The sequence below is a fragment of the Mauremys reevesii genome, linkage group 10, assembly GCF_016161935.1.
Source record: "Mauremys reevesii isolate NIE-2019 linkage group 10, ASM1616193v1, whole genome shotgun sequence".
Classification (NCBI taxonomy): domain Eukaryota; kingdom Metazoa; phylum Chordata; order Testudines; family Geoemydidae; genus Mauremys; species Mauremys reevesii.
In genome coordinates, this window is record NC_052632.1 from 72659988 (window position 1) to 72676607 (window position 16620).

The 16620-nt window shown below is 46.7% G+C and overlaps 1 protein-coding gene across 2 annotated transcripts in view; it reads right to left on the minus strand.

Moving 5' to 3' along the window:
- Positions 1-7203, minus strand: part of ADAP1 (ArfGAP with dual PH domains 1) — a 95931-nt gene extending 88728 nt beyond the window's left edge. Inside the window, exon 1 of one of the 2 annotated variants that reach the window (XM_039493288.1) lies at positions 6748-7203. In XM_039493288.1, coding sequence (XP_039349222.1) covers positions 6748-6832 — 85 coding nt within the window. In that variant the 5' untranslated portion in view covers positions 6833-7203. Of the gene's footprint in view, positions 1-6355; positions 6467-6747 lie in introns of those variants that run through there. The other variant, XM_039493289.1, reaches the window with a different exon arrangement.
- Positions 7204-16620: the final 9417 nt, after the last annotated feature.

A 16620-nucleotide genomic window follows, 5' to 3' on the forward strand; every position in this document is an offset into this window, starting at 1 on the left:
ATAGCAGTAAAACCTGATAAAAGAAAACCTCCAGGCATTCCTAAGTTCCAACCAAATGGCTTTGTTCCCTTAACATGGAAAACAACGTTGATAGGGGAATATTAAACAGAACACACCGCCCCAAATGCAATAAGCCACTGGTCTTTAAGTATCATTGCTACAGTACAACAGGTGCCAGTTTCAGACTACTTCCACTGCAAAACACTGCAGATAATTATGGTGTTAACTGATCAACTATATTGGTTTTAAAGTTACAAATCTGCTGTTATCATGCCTATCTTTACAAACTAAGCCTAGGAGCAAGATATTCAGGTGGCATTTTTATGCTTCATTCATCTTTGAAAGTACAGAAAATGAAGACAAGGGCTAGAGAAAGATCCAGGACATATGGTAAATTCAGAGTGGATTCAGAAATTAACTTCCCCAACTGGCCCCTACCTCTGTCACATCCCAAAAGAAAACTCAGTGCATAAAACACTCTTTAGCTCATCATTACTAAACACACTACTGTCCTTCAAGAAATAATAATCACGTAAAAAAAAATCTCACAGATTTCCTGGTTCTCTCATAAGACTCAAGACACAACTTATCAAACTTGAAGGAGAGAGGGAAGAAACAGGGATGGGATGGAAGTTAACAGGAATATGGTGGTTATATAACCAACTGCACCTGTACCCATAAGCAGAGTTTGAATCTAAGACCTTCAGAACTGAAAGCATAAGCCTTTGCCACTTCCGCTAAAGAACTAACTCCGTTAGCTGGGACCAGCAGCAGACCCAAACCCATGTGGAACAGCCACAAGATGGGAACACAGACTCCCACCCTCTTAGCATGAGTTATACATGAACCCCAAAGCCTCAAGGAACAAGCAGTGACACATTTTCTCAGCCTTTAAAAAGACCCTTTTATTTATTATTGTCGCTAGCCTGATCAAGACAAATGTCTTGGGGATAAGGTTGCCAACTTTCTAATCGCACAAAACCAAACACCCCCACCCCGCCCCTTCTCTGAGGCCCCGCCCCCACTCACTCCAGCCCCGCTCCCTCCATCACTCACTCTCCCCTGCCGTCACTCACTTTCACCAAGCTGGGGCAGGGATGCAGGATGGGGGTGAGGGCTTTGGCTGGGCATGCAGGCTCTGGGTTGGAACCAGGGATGAGGGGTTTGGGGTGTGGGAGAGGGCTCTGGGCTGGAGCAGGGGGTTGGGGTCAGGGGGTGAGGGCTCCAGCTGGGGTTGTGGGCTCTGGGGTGGGGGATGCGGGGTTTGGGGTACAGGAGAGGGCTGGGACAGGGTGTTGGTGGGAGTGCAGGCTCCAGGAGGGAGTTTGGGTGCAGGACAGGACTCCAAGCTGGGGAAGGGGGTTGGGCTGCAGGAGAGGGTTGATTTAATACCAGAATCAGAAGACATTTGTGTGCAGAGTCAGGATTTTGTTGCTTCTCCAAGCTACTGTACTTTAGGAGAAAATGCTGGGGTTGTAGAAAGAGGCTTTTCTCTTTACACATGAGGATGCACACTGCAGACAACCACTCCCTGTCAGTGGAGCTTTTACCCAGACATTTTTACAAATATGCCAAACCCCTTGCATCCAGCGCTCGGGGCCTGAGTGCCCCCCTCGGCTTGTTATCTGCAGTTCACAGCAGTGCTGCAAGCTTAGCGAGTTATGAAATTGGGGTGGACAGTCACACCCCTGCAACATGAAGCATTCTTGTAGTTCAAAAAGCCCTTCTCCCTGCAGAGATGGTCTAAAGCAAAACACAAATGCAATGGGAACTCTTTCCTCTCCGCCTCTGCCCGCTAGCTCCTTACCCATCCTTTTGATTGATCTTAAACCCCACCCCCCGCCCACCTCTTCCAATGCCCTCCTTCTCCCAAAACAAGGCCAGGGGTTTCTTGCACTTCTTTACATTTTCCTCCTGTCAACCTTATGTCATGTGTTTGTTGCATTAAATGGCTCTGCCTAACTGGAGCAACAATTTAAGCAAAGGAAGATGTCCCAGTTCTTAGGTATGTGGGAGCTACGGTTGTAATGGTCCCTGCTGTAAGCTCTCTCCTCAACCCTCAGGCTGTTCTGAGTGGCCTAGTTCAGCAAGATACTAAATACCCTCAACTCCAGTGGGAATTGAGTGCTCAGCACCAGGCCCTATAATAACATGGTCCCGCCCCACTATCGTTTCTGTTGGTCTTCCTTCCCACTATCACACAGCCTGTTAGAATTAGATGAAATTCGTATATATTTAAGTGGAAGTTACATATTTGTCCATTTATTTCAATAGTTCCAGTCAAATGGGAAAGATGAGAACACATGAGAGAAAATTAACAATGAATGGGTTGGAGCCCATAAAAATGCACTTGACAAGCTCTAAGCCGTAGCATCACTCCAGCGGCATTTGCATGTTTCTTCCTCCCTGATAACGTAAAAAAGATTTTGAACCAGCGGAAATGCAACCCTAAACCAGATAAGAATGGAATATGAAGAGAAACATGCAAAGCCTTGCTATGGCCCCAGGCAGCCATCATCTCACATGTGCAGAAAGATACTGCTGGAGACAAAGAATGGTTTAAAACCAGTTGAATTGCCATATTAGGGCTAGTCTACACTGGCAACGCTAAAGTGCTGCCGCTTCAGTCTTACAGGAAAAAAACCATTCTAACATGTTCGGAGACACTGCACGCCAGCCACCAGGGAGAGATTATTCACTGTGCCGTCAGACGGCACACCACACTCCGCCTTCCCGGATGACAAACACCTTGGTCCAGTGAAACAGACTTGCTGCAACCTGGCTTCCACCAGGTGAGACACACAATCCAACAAAGAGTCCTGCAGCATGTGATATCCAGGGCCGTGCGTTCCAAGTGACGGTTTTATTACAATGGTTTATGCATTGTAATTCAGTCTCAAAGACTCGGATAACGTGCACTCTCATTGGTCGCTATAGCAGGTTGGAATTCTTGGACAGAAAGCACTTATAGTCAAAAATTACTTTTTTCTGCAAAAATGAACTTTTGCGAGTGCACGTGCACACACACACACACACACACACACTCCAAAAGAAACCCCCCACAATTAGGTTTTTACTGAAACTTTTTTTTAAAAAAAAACTCAAAAACTGCAAATGAAAAAAATTAGCCTGTTAGTTTGTTTTCCAATCTTAGGTATTTGGTCTTCACTTTGGTTTTGGTCTCCATAAAGCTTGGGAGGGGCAGTTAACCTAAATAGTCAGGGGAGGGCAGGGGGAACACATGGACCAGGAGGACCAAGTTGCCAATACAGCCTGGAGGGAAAGGTGCTTATTTCAGGTTACTTTGTATGCTCATTTACCATTCTGGGGACTGTTTTTTTCGCTGTGCCGTTAGGTTGCACAGCTTAGCCACTAGGAGAGGTTAGACTGCAAGCTGTTTGGAGCAGGAGCCATCTCTTTGTTCAGAGTTTCTACAGCACCTAGCACCATGGGGTCCTGATCCATGACTGAGGCTCTGGGGCATTACCGCAACAAAAATAATCAATGATAAGGGAGAGATTTTCTAAAATTGACAAAAATATAACTTTAAAAAACAATCACAATTTCTAAAAAAAGATTTGATTCTGCAGGAAATTTCAAAAAGCGAGAAGTGAGCTGCTTTCTACACAAATGGAATGAAAATAATTTGAGAACAGTAGCTATTTTGTTTTGTTTTTCCAAACAGCTCTATTATTTACCCTATTGTTAGAATCCCTTAGCTAAATAGCTGCATCTTGGAGCCAATTCTCACTGGCTCATGAATTCTCCCTTGTATTTTAGTTAGGGACACATGCACACTCCATACTAGAGAATATCAGCCTTTAGTTTCACCAGATCCCTGATTGCACTGGATTGGCAGCTGAATGCCTATTCTCTCCGTCCCCTTGCACCATCTGCCAATTGGCACCAGCCTGCCTGTCTTCTGTTTGTTTTCTCTCCTCTCTTCTCCCATTCTCATCTTGTTTTCTTTATTTTTTTCCTTCCCTATTTCTATTTTGGTGTGTGTGTGTTCTCTCACCCACCTCCGCCCAGTTCTCTCACTAAAAGGAAGGTTACTCTCCATTGACTCTGTGGGTTTTCAGCTAGTGGTTTTCAACCATTTTTCATTTGCAGAACCCTAAAAAAAATTCAGATGGAGATGCAGACCCCTGTGGAAATCTTAGACATAGTCTGCGGCCCCAGGGGTCCGTGGACCACAGGTTGAAAACCACTGCTGTAGACTACATGTGGCCTCATGCCTGAGCTAAATGAGACACAGGATGAGAAGGGAAACTTGGGCTGATATGCCTGCCCTGTAAACAGGAGAAACTCTTACAACTGGCTGTATTGGGAGCCACTGCAGGATCAGGGAAATACACCGCCTGCTATTTAACCTGCACATGGCAGGATGTAGCATAGGGCAATGCAAGTCAAGGGTCATGTAACTGTTCCCACCTCACTGCTCCTTGCCTTGCCTAGCCTAGATTGGAAAGCACTGCCCCAAATCCTACTCTCCTTTACCCCAATGCAAATAACCAGATTTGGTCCACTGATTTTATATGCAACACACATTCACACTGTGTGTGTGTCTCTCATCTTTAGTTGTCCTAAATAACCCATAACATGCACAGGCATGTCAGTTTACTGACACTGAACCCCAGTCAGAGGCATATACTACGGTAGAGTTACTGCGCATGGTTAAAAAAAACTAAAGCGGCAGGGTCAATGAGGAAATGGAGCTGCAGAGCAGGGGTACAACGCAGGAGAAAACCAGGCTGTTAAGGTTATGTTAGACCACATCGAAAAGGAGCTGACTTACAATAATACTACATCTTGCATCACAAGACAGTGACCCAATTTTTTCTCTGTTACAAGATGCGATATCACTGAGCACATCTCTGCACCCAGGTGTGACCAACAGCCTGTGGCTTCATAGCTTGAAAACCCACCTTCGGAGTCCCTAATAACCTAACCACAACATAAGCTATTTTATTGAGCCACGGTTTCATCTGAATCATGATGATACTGGGTAACTACTCCCTCTTTTGTTGGGTGGGCTTTCCATTACTCCCCCCTTAACAGTTGCTATTGATCTGAACAGTCCCAGCCTGAAAATTCTCCTTCAGGAAGGTTTTTAGGGAGACTCCTACTGCAATCAGAGCCAAGTTGTGTACAGCAAGATGCCTAAGAAGTGGGTTAATAAGGTTATACCGCAAGAGGTGGGAGTGACTAGGTGGAGTTCTACCAGCCAGCAAAGCCACACACACTGTGTAGTAGCAGGTTCTTAGGCATCACTAGCCAGGTACAATGTGATTGAAAGTATCTTTAGGGGATCCCAGTTTAGCTTCAATGCAGATTAGGGACACAAACCCACGGTTAATGATCCATCCCAGATCCTACCGATATTTAACAAGATGGAAATCAATGAGATGCTACAAAAAGGTAATAACATTCCGTCAACGTCCTAAAACCTATAGAGTGTAATAGCTTAAAATAGCCCTTCTGCAGGTTTGATATTTTAAAGTCAATCTACCAATTTCTGCAAGAGGGTATCATTCTCTGTCACTCTCCCCCGGAAGGTTATTTTCTATTAAACTCTGCAGGACTTTTCCCTAGGGGGTCTGTACAGACACCTGCAAACACAGACCTGAGCATCACTGCACTCAGTAAGGCATTCAAACCACCAGGCTCAGCCCTCAGTGACTTCTCCATTCAAAGGACAAGGAAGGGTGTGTGTCTGGCTCAGAATCTCCCCCACCCCCAGCAATGAGCACAACTGACATTTTATCATCTATAGTTATGAAGCAAGAAGAAAGGGGCGAAGTCTACAGCAAACACCTTTGTGGCGGTGGTCAAAGGTTGGCTGGCAGAAAGTGGCACAGCCAGGCACTGGGAGCACCAGGTCTGTTGATTCCCTGAGAAAGGGAACCTTGGCTACTTGGCAACAAAAGCTCCACACAGATTGCAGGGAGGGAATAACGACAGGAGCAAGGAGGCAGAGCCCCCAGCCCCACGCCTGCAAACCTCACCGCTGCCTGGCTGCCCACCCTGGCAAAGTAATGAAGTGTCATTGTCATCTGAGCGTAGGGCTCGAGCTGCACTGCAGCTCTCACACACAAACCGGCTGAAGTAGCCGGGGATGACATCAGCATTCATAAATCAGCCTCAGAGAGCTGGGGGCGGGGGGCGAGGTACCCCGGCTCTCCCTGCTGGGACTCCAGGGCACCCTCTCTTCCCTGGCACCCCACCAGGGTCTGGAGCACGGCTTGGGCGGCCAGCTGCCGGATCGGGGGCTCGCCCCTCTCCTGGGTCGCCCCCTCCCTCCAACTATCTCCTGGGGCATCGCCTCCCCCAGCTGAGCAACCGAGAGACCTGCCTCGCCAATGGGGGCTGGGAACCCCCGGCCGAGGGGGGGCTCGGACCCTGCTCACGCGGCCCCTTCCAGAGAGCCCAGCGGCCGGTTTCCTCTTTCTCCAGAGCCCGCAGTTTTGCAATAGCCCGGCTAGGGGCAAGCACCGCACCCGCTGCAGGCTGACAGCGGAGCTCGCCGCCGCAGGGCGCCCAGCCCGCCGGGCTCTCCCCGAGCGGGGCGGCCACCTGGCCCAGGCAAACTTGAACGGGACCCCGCCCTGCCCGGGCGGCAGGTGCAGCCCGGACCCCACAGGGCGGCGGCGGCCGCCGAGGGATCCCGCTCCCTCCGCGCCTGCCCGGCCACGCAGCTCCCCCAGCCCGGGCAGCTCGCTCCAGCCCGCGGGGCCCCGCCCTTACCAGGTGCGGAGCAGTCCGCGCACAGCTGGTTGCCCGGTCTCTGGAGCAGCTCCTGCAAAGCCTTCCTGGGCTTCTCCCTCGCCATGGGGACGGTGCGAGTGAGCTGGGCTCGGCTCTGGCTTCTCTCCTCCTCCTCCGCTAGATGAGCTTCATGGGGCTGGGCTGGGGGCGCTGGAGAAGCTACCTCGCCGCCGGGGGCTGCTTCATCTGGCCCCGGCTCAGACGAGCAAGGCGGACCCCCTGGGCGGCAGCAGGGCGCTTAGGGCTCCCGCTTCCCCATCCTGCTCACTGGGCGCTGAGCAGCCTCCAGCCCGGGCAGCGGCCGCCGCAGCTCTTTGCACGGGGCTGGTTCCGCATTCCTCCCGCGGCGGCGGGGAACGCGCTGCCTTTCGCAGGAGCCCCGAGCCGGGCCCTCTCCTGGCCAGCCTGGTTCACCCGCGACCCCCAGTGGCGAATCCTCCCTCCTGCAGCCGGGCCCCACAGAGCCCCCTGGGCGTGAGAGCGGCGCGCTGCGGGGAGGACAGGGCAGGACAAAACCTTCTTCCCACCTTTTACCCCTGAGCCTGCAGAGACGAGTAGCCCCACTGGCTTCACTGAGCGTTTGCAGGCTGGGGCCCTCGGCGGCATGGATCTGGCTGGGCGCTTTTCTGATTGCAATGAAGCGCTGCCTGGGTGCCCAGAGGAACCTGGACAGATCCATTTGCAAGGCTGGGGCCTTAGTTTGTGTGAAACCAAGGGGGAAGACTCACAGTGCATAAAGTTAAGTATGAGCAGGGCCTTCTGTTGTGTTTATTTTAGCGGAGGTTTTGGGGGTTGATATTTTGGATTTTCTTTTTTTTTTGTTTGATGTTGATCATTGAGTGTATTTTTGTTTAGTAAAATTAAAATATATACCCCTCTTAATAAAAAAAAAACTTGACTGATGTCCACACTTTTCCCCTGACCCTCCTGCTTTCCCCCCCTTCTTTATTGATAAAATTCAAATTAAAAAAAAAGCTGATTTATTTCAATAGCACTTTCCTTGCAAGGGTCTCAAAGCACTTTACAAATCTCTTCATCATCTTAGCACCTGAGTACCTTCCAATTTTTACATATTTATCCCCACAACACCCCGTGAGGTAGGGAAGTGCTATAATCCCCACTGTACTGATGGGGAGCTGGGCCCTAACAGATTTCTCCAAGGTCCCTCAGTTTCTGTGGTCCAGCAGCAAACTGAAGCCAGGTCTCCCACATCCTAGGTGAACATGCTAAATACTGGCTCATCCTTCCTCCCCAACTGTTAGTCAATTGCATCGAGATCATACATCACCTAGAAATTACTGTGCCAGAATAATTTTTGAATCCACTTGTTCAATTACACCCCATCCCCTTAAAAAGAAAAAATCAAAGCTTTCATGGTGCAAAGGCTTACTTATCTGTCTGACTTTATGATGAGGAATCCCATTGATTTGACTTCCATCCAAAGTTAAGCATGTATGCAAATGTTGTTTTCAGGATCACCACTCAAATAACCCAACAGAAAACCAGCACTAAATCCAAATTATGACCCTGATCCTTCAATCACATGTGTAACTTCACTTCTGTAAGTAGTGCCTTTGATTTCAATGGGACTTCTCCTTAATCTGGAAAATATTTTCCTAAATTATCTTACCATTTTTACTGATAAATACTAAGTTTAACTGCATTAATTTCTGATCTTTTAAAAAATTCATATCATGAAGCAACCCTCTGTACATCTAGCTTTGAAAAACCTGGCTATCATGCTAACCTAGGGTCCAATCCTGCAGCTCTGACTCCTGTGAAGTAATCCTACTATAGATTTTATCTGGACTATCTACAGAATTGGGCCCCCCACTTGTATGTCAAACAGCCTGTCACCTCCTTAAAACTCAGAACAAAATTCTTTTTCCAGTTATATTGGTGTAAATCTGGAGTACAGCTGCTGACTTCAGTGGAATTACTCTGGATTTATACAAGTGTAAATGACAGCAGAACTGGCCCTGAGGTAGACTCTTGGTCCCATGCCTGCAAACACTTGCATACGTGAATAGTTCCATTAAAGTCAGTGGGATTACTCATATGCGTGTTTGCAGGATGAGGGTATTATGCAAGTCCGGGTCCGGTTGCTGGGTTTTCATCTATCCTTTAATTTTGATGCAGACCAGTCCCTTCCTGCCCCCAGAAGTATCCATTGCACATAATGACCTCTCCATGCTACAGCTGAGATATTGCAAATCATTACCAGAGGAGGAACAACAAGAAAATATTTTGTTTTAAAGTCCCTGTTTAGCTTTCCATCCAGGCTTATTGATTGTCTTAATTTTTTGTTCTCCTGGTTGCTAGGCAATTCTGCTCTCCTCTCTGCACTCTGTGTTCCAGGGCTGCAGAAAGAAATTTATATCTTGTAATAAAATCAAATATAATGGGGACTGTTGCAGATGATCAGAACAAGCCCTCTCATAAAGGAAAGGGGGATGGTAGGGGTGGAAGATTGATTGAGAGCAATCATCATTATTTAAATCTAATAATAATATAATTTGTGGCGCATGCCTTGCCACAATGCAAGAAAAACTTTGTAGTAAAAATCCCACTGCAAACTTCAAATGAGGAGAACAAAAAGTGCATGTGAAGAGAGTGGACAGGGGACCAGCATAAGAAGAGAATGGGAGGTGGAGAAGTCATAACTATGGGAACCAACGCAGTCATAGTGAAAATGCTTTGGAAATAAAGGGCCCTGATCCTCTTTCACTTACACCAACTTTACACAAGCCTAACTCCATCCAGCTTCACTCCTGATTTACACTGTGTTAACTCCATAGATTTCAGCTGAGTTAGTACTCCTGATTTACAGAACCTTAGTCAATCAGCATAGCTCCATGAAAGTCAACAAGGCTATGCTGAGGGACAGCAGCTGAGGATCTGGCTTCGTCATGCCATGGATTTCTGAGCAGCTACGCTTGCCGTACAGGAACGTGAAAGCACAAACAGCAGAAGTGGGGAGGAATGATCTGTGGTGGTTGTTGGGTGGGGAGCAAGTTCCACATGGCAGGGCCCATGACAGCAAAGACACAATCACCTACTGACCTGAGTCACAATGATGGGACCTTTAAAGGCAGAGAGGGATCTAAACACATATACAAGAGGAGGCCCTGCTATCATGCTGCTTATGGTTCTGCTCCAATGCCCACTGAAGTCAGTGGGAGCCTTTCCAATGACTTCAACAGGTGCTGGATCAGCCCAGAGAGCATAACCAGCTGGGGGACTTTAGCAAGCTCCACAAAGCTCCCACTAGCTCCACTGGAGGTGGGACCAGCTCTGGTGCTAGGCTGTCCTCACACCGATGGTTTCTGTCTTTCCATTGCCAATCAGCATTTGTAGTCAGATTTAATTAAAAAATAATATTTTAAACCTTTTTAACCCAGCAAATATTTTCTGAATTGCTAAATAGTGGCCTTAGTAACAGCTGTTATGAGCCTGGTCTTCAGAAGTGCTGAGCTCTAAGCCCTCGTGATGAAGTCAGTGGGAGCTAAGCACCTTTGGAAATGCTGGCCGGTGTGGCAGTTACACTCAAGCCGAGAAACGCTGAAGGTTTCATAGGAATCTGTCTGCCTAGGAGCCTCTTCCTTCTGGTGATACATTGAAAATATCTGACTCAGACTACCAAAAAGGCCATCTTTTCCTCCCCAGTGTCGGCTCTTTCCTCCGTGGGATTTTGGCTGCTTTCCTTTTATTATGGAGGAGCCATTTGCACTGTTAAAGAGTTACAGCTGTGTCAGCATCTTCTATTATGAAATTCTATTTTCAGGCTTTACTAGCCATAAAAATCTTGTCTAGGCTGCAACTGGCAAGAGATGAGAGCAGTTGTTTTACAAAATAAAACTCCATCGGTCTGTTATTGGGAATTACAAAAGCCGCTGTCCCAAAAGGGGAAATCTGAGCTACACCTACGTGAAACCAAGAAGACATATTAGCAATAATAACTCAAAGAAGCTGAGAGAGCGTCTCTAAGGCCCTGATCCTGCAATGGCCAAATCAATATCATGACTATGCAAGTAGAAAGGTATTAAACTGAAAGCCTGCACATGATTCTAAAGAGTATTCACTCCATTACACAAGTAAACAGTTCACAGCAAATACATGTACAGCAATGCCAAACCGAAATATCAGGCAGACAGTAACTGCATACAAGCAAAACTGTCTGGAATATTATATCATCTGGAAAGAACATTGTTAGCTTCCCAATGAGCAGAAGAGAGGCAGCCCTCCGCCTTACATTTTTCCTTATCAGCAGATGGATAAAAAGCAGTTCCTCCCACCAATTCTAACTGAATTGATAACAGTTACACTGCGGTCTTCCTGTTACATAGACCAAACCTCAGGGCGTTTCCCTTTTTAAGATATGCTTGTTTCTTGGATTATTAAATTCCATCCATAGACAAAGGATGCATTTCAGAGAGAGCTGCAGTAGTGAGGAGCACAGGCCGGGGCATTCTTGAGTTCTAATCCCAGCCCTGACACTGACTTCCTCTGGTAACCTTGAGCAAATCTCCCATCATAGAACAAGGACAAGAACCCTCAGCTCTCTCCCATGAGGAGTCATAAGGATGGATTCATGTACATCAAGAGTTGCCAAGATAAAGCAGGCTATGAAAGTGCAAAGGAAAATTAGGCATGGGTGATAAAGTAGCAAAGTAACAATCTTCGGCCTCACCTCTGTAAACGGCTTTCCCAGGCAGATTCCTGCACCTGTACCAAAAGTCAGGGAGGATCCATGTAAATCCAGGACTCCACCCAGATGGGTCTGCTTGGAGGCTCAGGGCCTGTGTAATTTCAGCATTACTGCATTCCAGTAGCACCCGGTCCTTCTCAAAAGCACAGTGCCACGAGCACAGACACCTGGACTGATTGTTAGCCAATGGGAGGACGGGGCTCACAGTCACACAAGCAGACTTATGGACTTCACCAGGACTACTGGTGCACGCAAGAGTGAGAGAACAGGAAGGTTTAGGCTGGTCGTGGGCAGGAGGAAGGAAAAGAGCTTGATTTCTCCGATACTTCTGGGAGGTTTGTCTAGGTACATTGGACACCTAATCCACATTTTCAGTCTGTTACCATAACTGCCAATGAGCTCTGCCCCCAGCCGCACCCTGGGCATGTCCATTTTCACCTCACGCTGTTTGGAGTCCTGAGTCTCACTCATACAAAGTGCTCAAGGGGAAATCACAAAAGGGAAAGTTAATGGTCACGGCTGCTTTTCTGCTTTAATGGCCACTGGTGCTGGAAATAGGGGTGCTGAAGGTGCTGCCGCACCCCCTGGCTTGAAGCGGTTTCCATCATATACAGAGTTTGCAGTTGGGTTCAATGGCTTTCAGCACCCACAGTACATGAATTGTTACAGTATCCCTGCTCTGGCTAGTACCGCTGCATCCAAATAATCCACTTACAGTTGGAAATCAGTACATGGAGGTGACAGTGTGGATTCTTCTTGGTTGGTGCACAGCCAGCTCGATATCTGAACAGAGCCAAGGGGAACAATAGGAGATGATTATGTTACTTGGTGCCTCTGGAATACTTGTATATTTGTATTCCTCTGCTTTGTAACAAACTATATAATACACTACATGAAACTCACATAGGTGTGCGGATCCCTTGTCATTAGTGAACAGAACCAGTTTTGTATGTGCGAAATATTACATATCCTCAGCTAGAGTAAGGCGGCATAGCTCCATTCAGTTTGATGGCGCTACACTGTTTTATACCAGCTGAGAATCCAGCCCTATCAATGAGCCCTGTTCTGCTCTCACTTACAGCAGGGAAACCAGGAGTAACTCTTCTGAAGTCAGTAGGCCTGATTCTGATCTCATTTACACCACTGTTAATCCACTAACCTCAGCAGAGTTACTCCTGATTTACAGTGATGAAAGTGAGAGCAGAATTGGCCCAGTAGGGGAGAGTCGGAGTGAGAGGAGACACAGACCCTAAGTATGTATCAGCTTATTCAAGTAAAGCTGAAGTGATTTCTCAGTGTTGGCGATCATCAGTTCATTTCTAGTAGGAGTCTGCAGGAGGACAAGTTCCACAGTGTACAGCACACAAGGCAAGCACTTATCAGGGAAATTGCTTTTGCTCAATTCCAGTAATTTAATCTCTTCCTGTTCAAATGCACATCCTTACGGGAACAGTTCTGAGACATTCGAACCAGCCGTTTGCATGGCACAATGTCTCACTGTGCTTCAGAGATGAAAGTGAAAGTAAGCATGCCAAGGGCTGAATGGTGCATGCAGATGGGGAACTGGTGGTTACTGTAAGTGATGCAGGATATAGAACGTGGAAGTGATAATGCTGCCTGCAAGACAGATGATGGCAGGAGCATTCTGTGACAGAGAGAAAAAGGAAGTATCAATAGGTCACTTCTGGCTAGGGTGACCAGACAGCAAATGTGAAAAACTGGGACAGGGGGTGGAGGGGTAATAGGAGCCTATATAAGAAAAAGACCCAAAAATCGGGACTGTCCCTATAAAATCGGGACATCGGGTCACCCTACTTCTGGCCCTAGTATCCCAGAAAGAGGCCTTTAAAAACTGGGCCAGAGAAAAGTAGTAAAACTTTATAATAATACGGTATGTGTGTCAGTCTGTCTTCCAACCATGCTTTGTAGCAATGCCCTCTGCTGGTTGGAATGTCAGAACCATTCAAACATATAAGACCACATTGCCCTCTGTGGCTAAATGCTAGTACTGTTTAGCATTGATGGGGATACAACCTTAGGCAGAATTTAAAGTGTGGTTCTCTGGAAAGAGACTGTTTGGAGGAGGAAAGAAGCAGAGCTAGTTGAATAAGGGTGGCAAAGGTCCCCTCAAAAAAATGTTTAGTGGAAAAAATTCACCACAATTTAAAGAAAAAAATTAATCATTTCTAAGTCCCAAGTTGCTGTAACAATCCTGCCTCTCTCATACCCTAAGGCAAAATGGTCTGAATAGCTTTGGGAAGGCTTTATAACTTGGCATCTAACAGACAACCTAACCAGAAATAGTTGCTGTACCCTCATTATATTTGTTAAATATTTTCGCTTTCAGTGATGACTTCTAGCAAGAGGGGGCAGCACTGCTCCACATCCAAAACCATGCGGGAGCATGAAGCCAACATCGTGAGAACCTGCAGCCAAACTTCTTCAGTGCTACAATAAACAGGTGCAAAAAAATAAACTGTTCTACAAAAGGTTATAAAAGTCACCCGAGCCAGCTTAGAAAATGGCAGGAGAGAGACAGACAGAGCAACCGTTTCCAGGCTTTTTGTACCCAGGGATTCTTTAGACCAGGGGACCTCTGCAAGAGTGTTTTAATAAACCAACCAGCCCAGGTTATAGGTGCAAACTTGATTCCATGTACCAGCCAGCCCAGGTTATTACTGCAGTAGTGGGTTTAATATATCAGTCAGCCCACATTTGTGGTGCCACTGAGTGATTTGCCGTCCCAACCAGCCCAACCTATTAGTGCCAGAATGATTTAAAATATTAGCCAGCTTAGGATTCAACAACAAACAACAGCAGCCTGCTTATCACTTATGCACACTGGCAGCCCAGATGAAGCCATCAATCCAGAACCCTCTCTGCTTTAAATTAGCCATGTTAGCTGGCACTGCAAATGTCCTGGAGTGAATATTTAAGAAGCTGGGGACAGAGAGTCCAGGCAAAATTCATTCATCCCTTTCCAGATTCTTTTTGAGGGAATGGGAATGAACTCTGGGATTCCCGGAGCACCCCATTTACCCCAAGGAAAGGCCCTACGTGGATTCTGTTCTACATAGGTTCTTATACCACACACACACACACACACACACACACACCTACCTACCTACCTCCAGGTAAGGCGGGCTGGATGTAGCTCCATCTAGAGTGGATCAACACTGTTCCCATGCTGTCCACTTCTACATGGAGCAAGGCACTCCCCTTGAGCTATGCTTGCTGCCTCTGCAGTGCTCCCAGACTCTCAGGGAGGCAGGGACTGAGCTGAAGACCAAATTCAGCTCATCTGCATAATATCACATTAACTCTCAACAGAAGCCACAGGGGGCATGCCAGGGTACAGTGTCATAGTCTATGCACATAGACCAGTACTAACTGAGCCAGCGATGGCAACCATGTGTGTATTGGTACTCCTGGTTGAGATAAGCTGAGGTGGGTACTCACAGGCATGATGGCATAAACACCTACTGTATCTAGATGAGACAGCTGCAGATTGTCTGAACGGAGATGGAGTGACAGAAATACATAGCCAGGATATGGGCACATGCTGATGCTGCCTTTGCAGTATATCTGAGTTCATGCTCTGGAGACACACATACACTGGGCCAGACTATGGGCCCCTGAAAATGTGTGGTCTGTAAGTGGCTAGGATGTAGCACAAGGTGGGGAACCCAAAGGGTTAATGATGCTTTCCTACACCTTTTAGTCAGCAGCCTGCAAAAATTGAACTCGAACTAAACCCAAGACACAGAAGCCCAAGTGGAAAGGGAAGCTACCTCCAAAGGGGAATTTTCTGCTATCACAAATAAATGAAAGCACTCAGATTAAGCCAGCCTCATTAAACTCATTGACTCAGCCCCCTGACATTTTGTATTGATATTTATTAATGGTGACTTCAGACCTCATCCGGTACTGACCATTTCTTCTCGTTCAGTTCAGCGGCCTGCATCCTTACTGATTTTCTCAGCACTGCCCTGCCCTGCAGCTTCTGTGCAATGCTGAATGCATCCTGGGTTTAAAAGTAAAGGCAAAATTCACCTCTTGGATCCTCCAGGCAGATCTTAATCCTGACTCTCTGTCCTTGCTGCTTTTCAGATCTCCCATGAAGTCAGCGGATGTTTCATGGGCATGGAGCAAATTGTACGGTCACTGCGCTTCCTGAATAACCCAGTGAGGAAATCCTCAGAGTGGCAGCAGTTCATTCCATAGGTGAAATCCTGGCCCATTGAAGTCAATGGGAGTTCAGTGGGGCCAGGATTTCACCCCAAGGCTGCTACTGAAGCATCAAGGTTGCAGTAACTCAGGAGCCAGTCCTACATCCCCACCTTCCATGAGTGAAAGGAAGGGCTAGTGGATCCAAGTATTCCAGTAGCCCCCAAAGGGCAGCATGCCATGGCATACAGGAATCTGGACCTTCTGTGCTGGCTCCCCCAAATCCTGCTTTGCCTGAGCCAAAGAACAGCATTGACTCGGCTATGGTCAGAGTCCTGTGTGTCTGAAGGATTTGTCCCCTAGAGTATCATAGCAAGTCCACAGGGCAGGCTAACGTCCAGGCCTGTGCCCAAAGCTTAGCTGGAAGGATATTCTTAGGCGCTACATGTATTTCTATTAGGGCTGTCAAGCGATTTTAAAAAAAGAATCCCGATTAATAAAATTAATCGTGATTAATCACATGATTAATCAGACTGTTAAAAATAGAATACCATTTATTTAAATATTTTGGATGTTTTCTACATTTTCAAATATATTGATTTCAATTACAATATAAAATATAAAGTGTACAGTACTCACTTTATTTTTTATCACAAGTATTTGCACTGCAAAAACAAAAGAAATGGGGGAATTGAAAAATCCTATTACAAGTACTGTAGTGCAATCTCTTTATCATGAAAGTTGCACTTACAAATTTAGAATTATGTACAAAAAAACCTGCATTCAAAAATAAAACAATGTAAAATTTTAGAGCCTACAAGTCCACTCAGTCCTACTTCTTGTTCAACCAATCGCTGAGACAAACAAGTTTGTTTACATTTGCAGGAGATAATGCTGTCCACGTCTTGTTTACAATGTCACCTGAAAGTGAAAACAGGCATTCTCTTGGCACTGTTGTAGCCAGTGGCACAAGATAT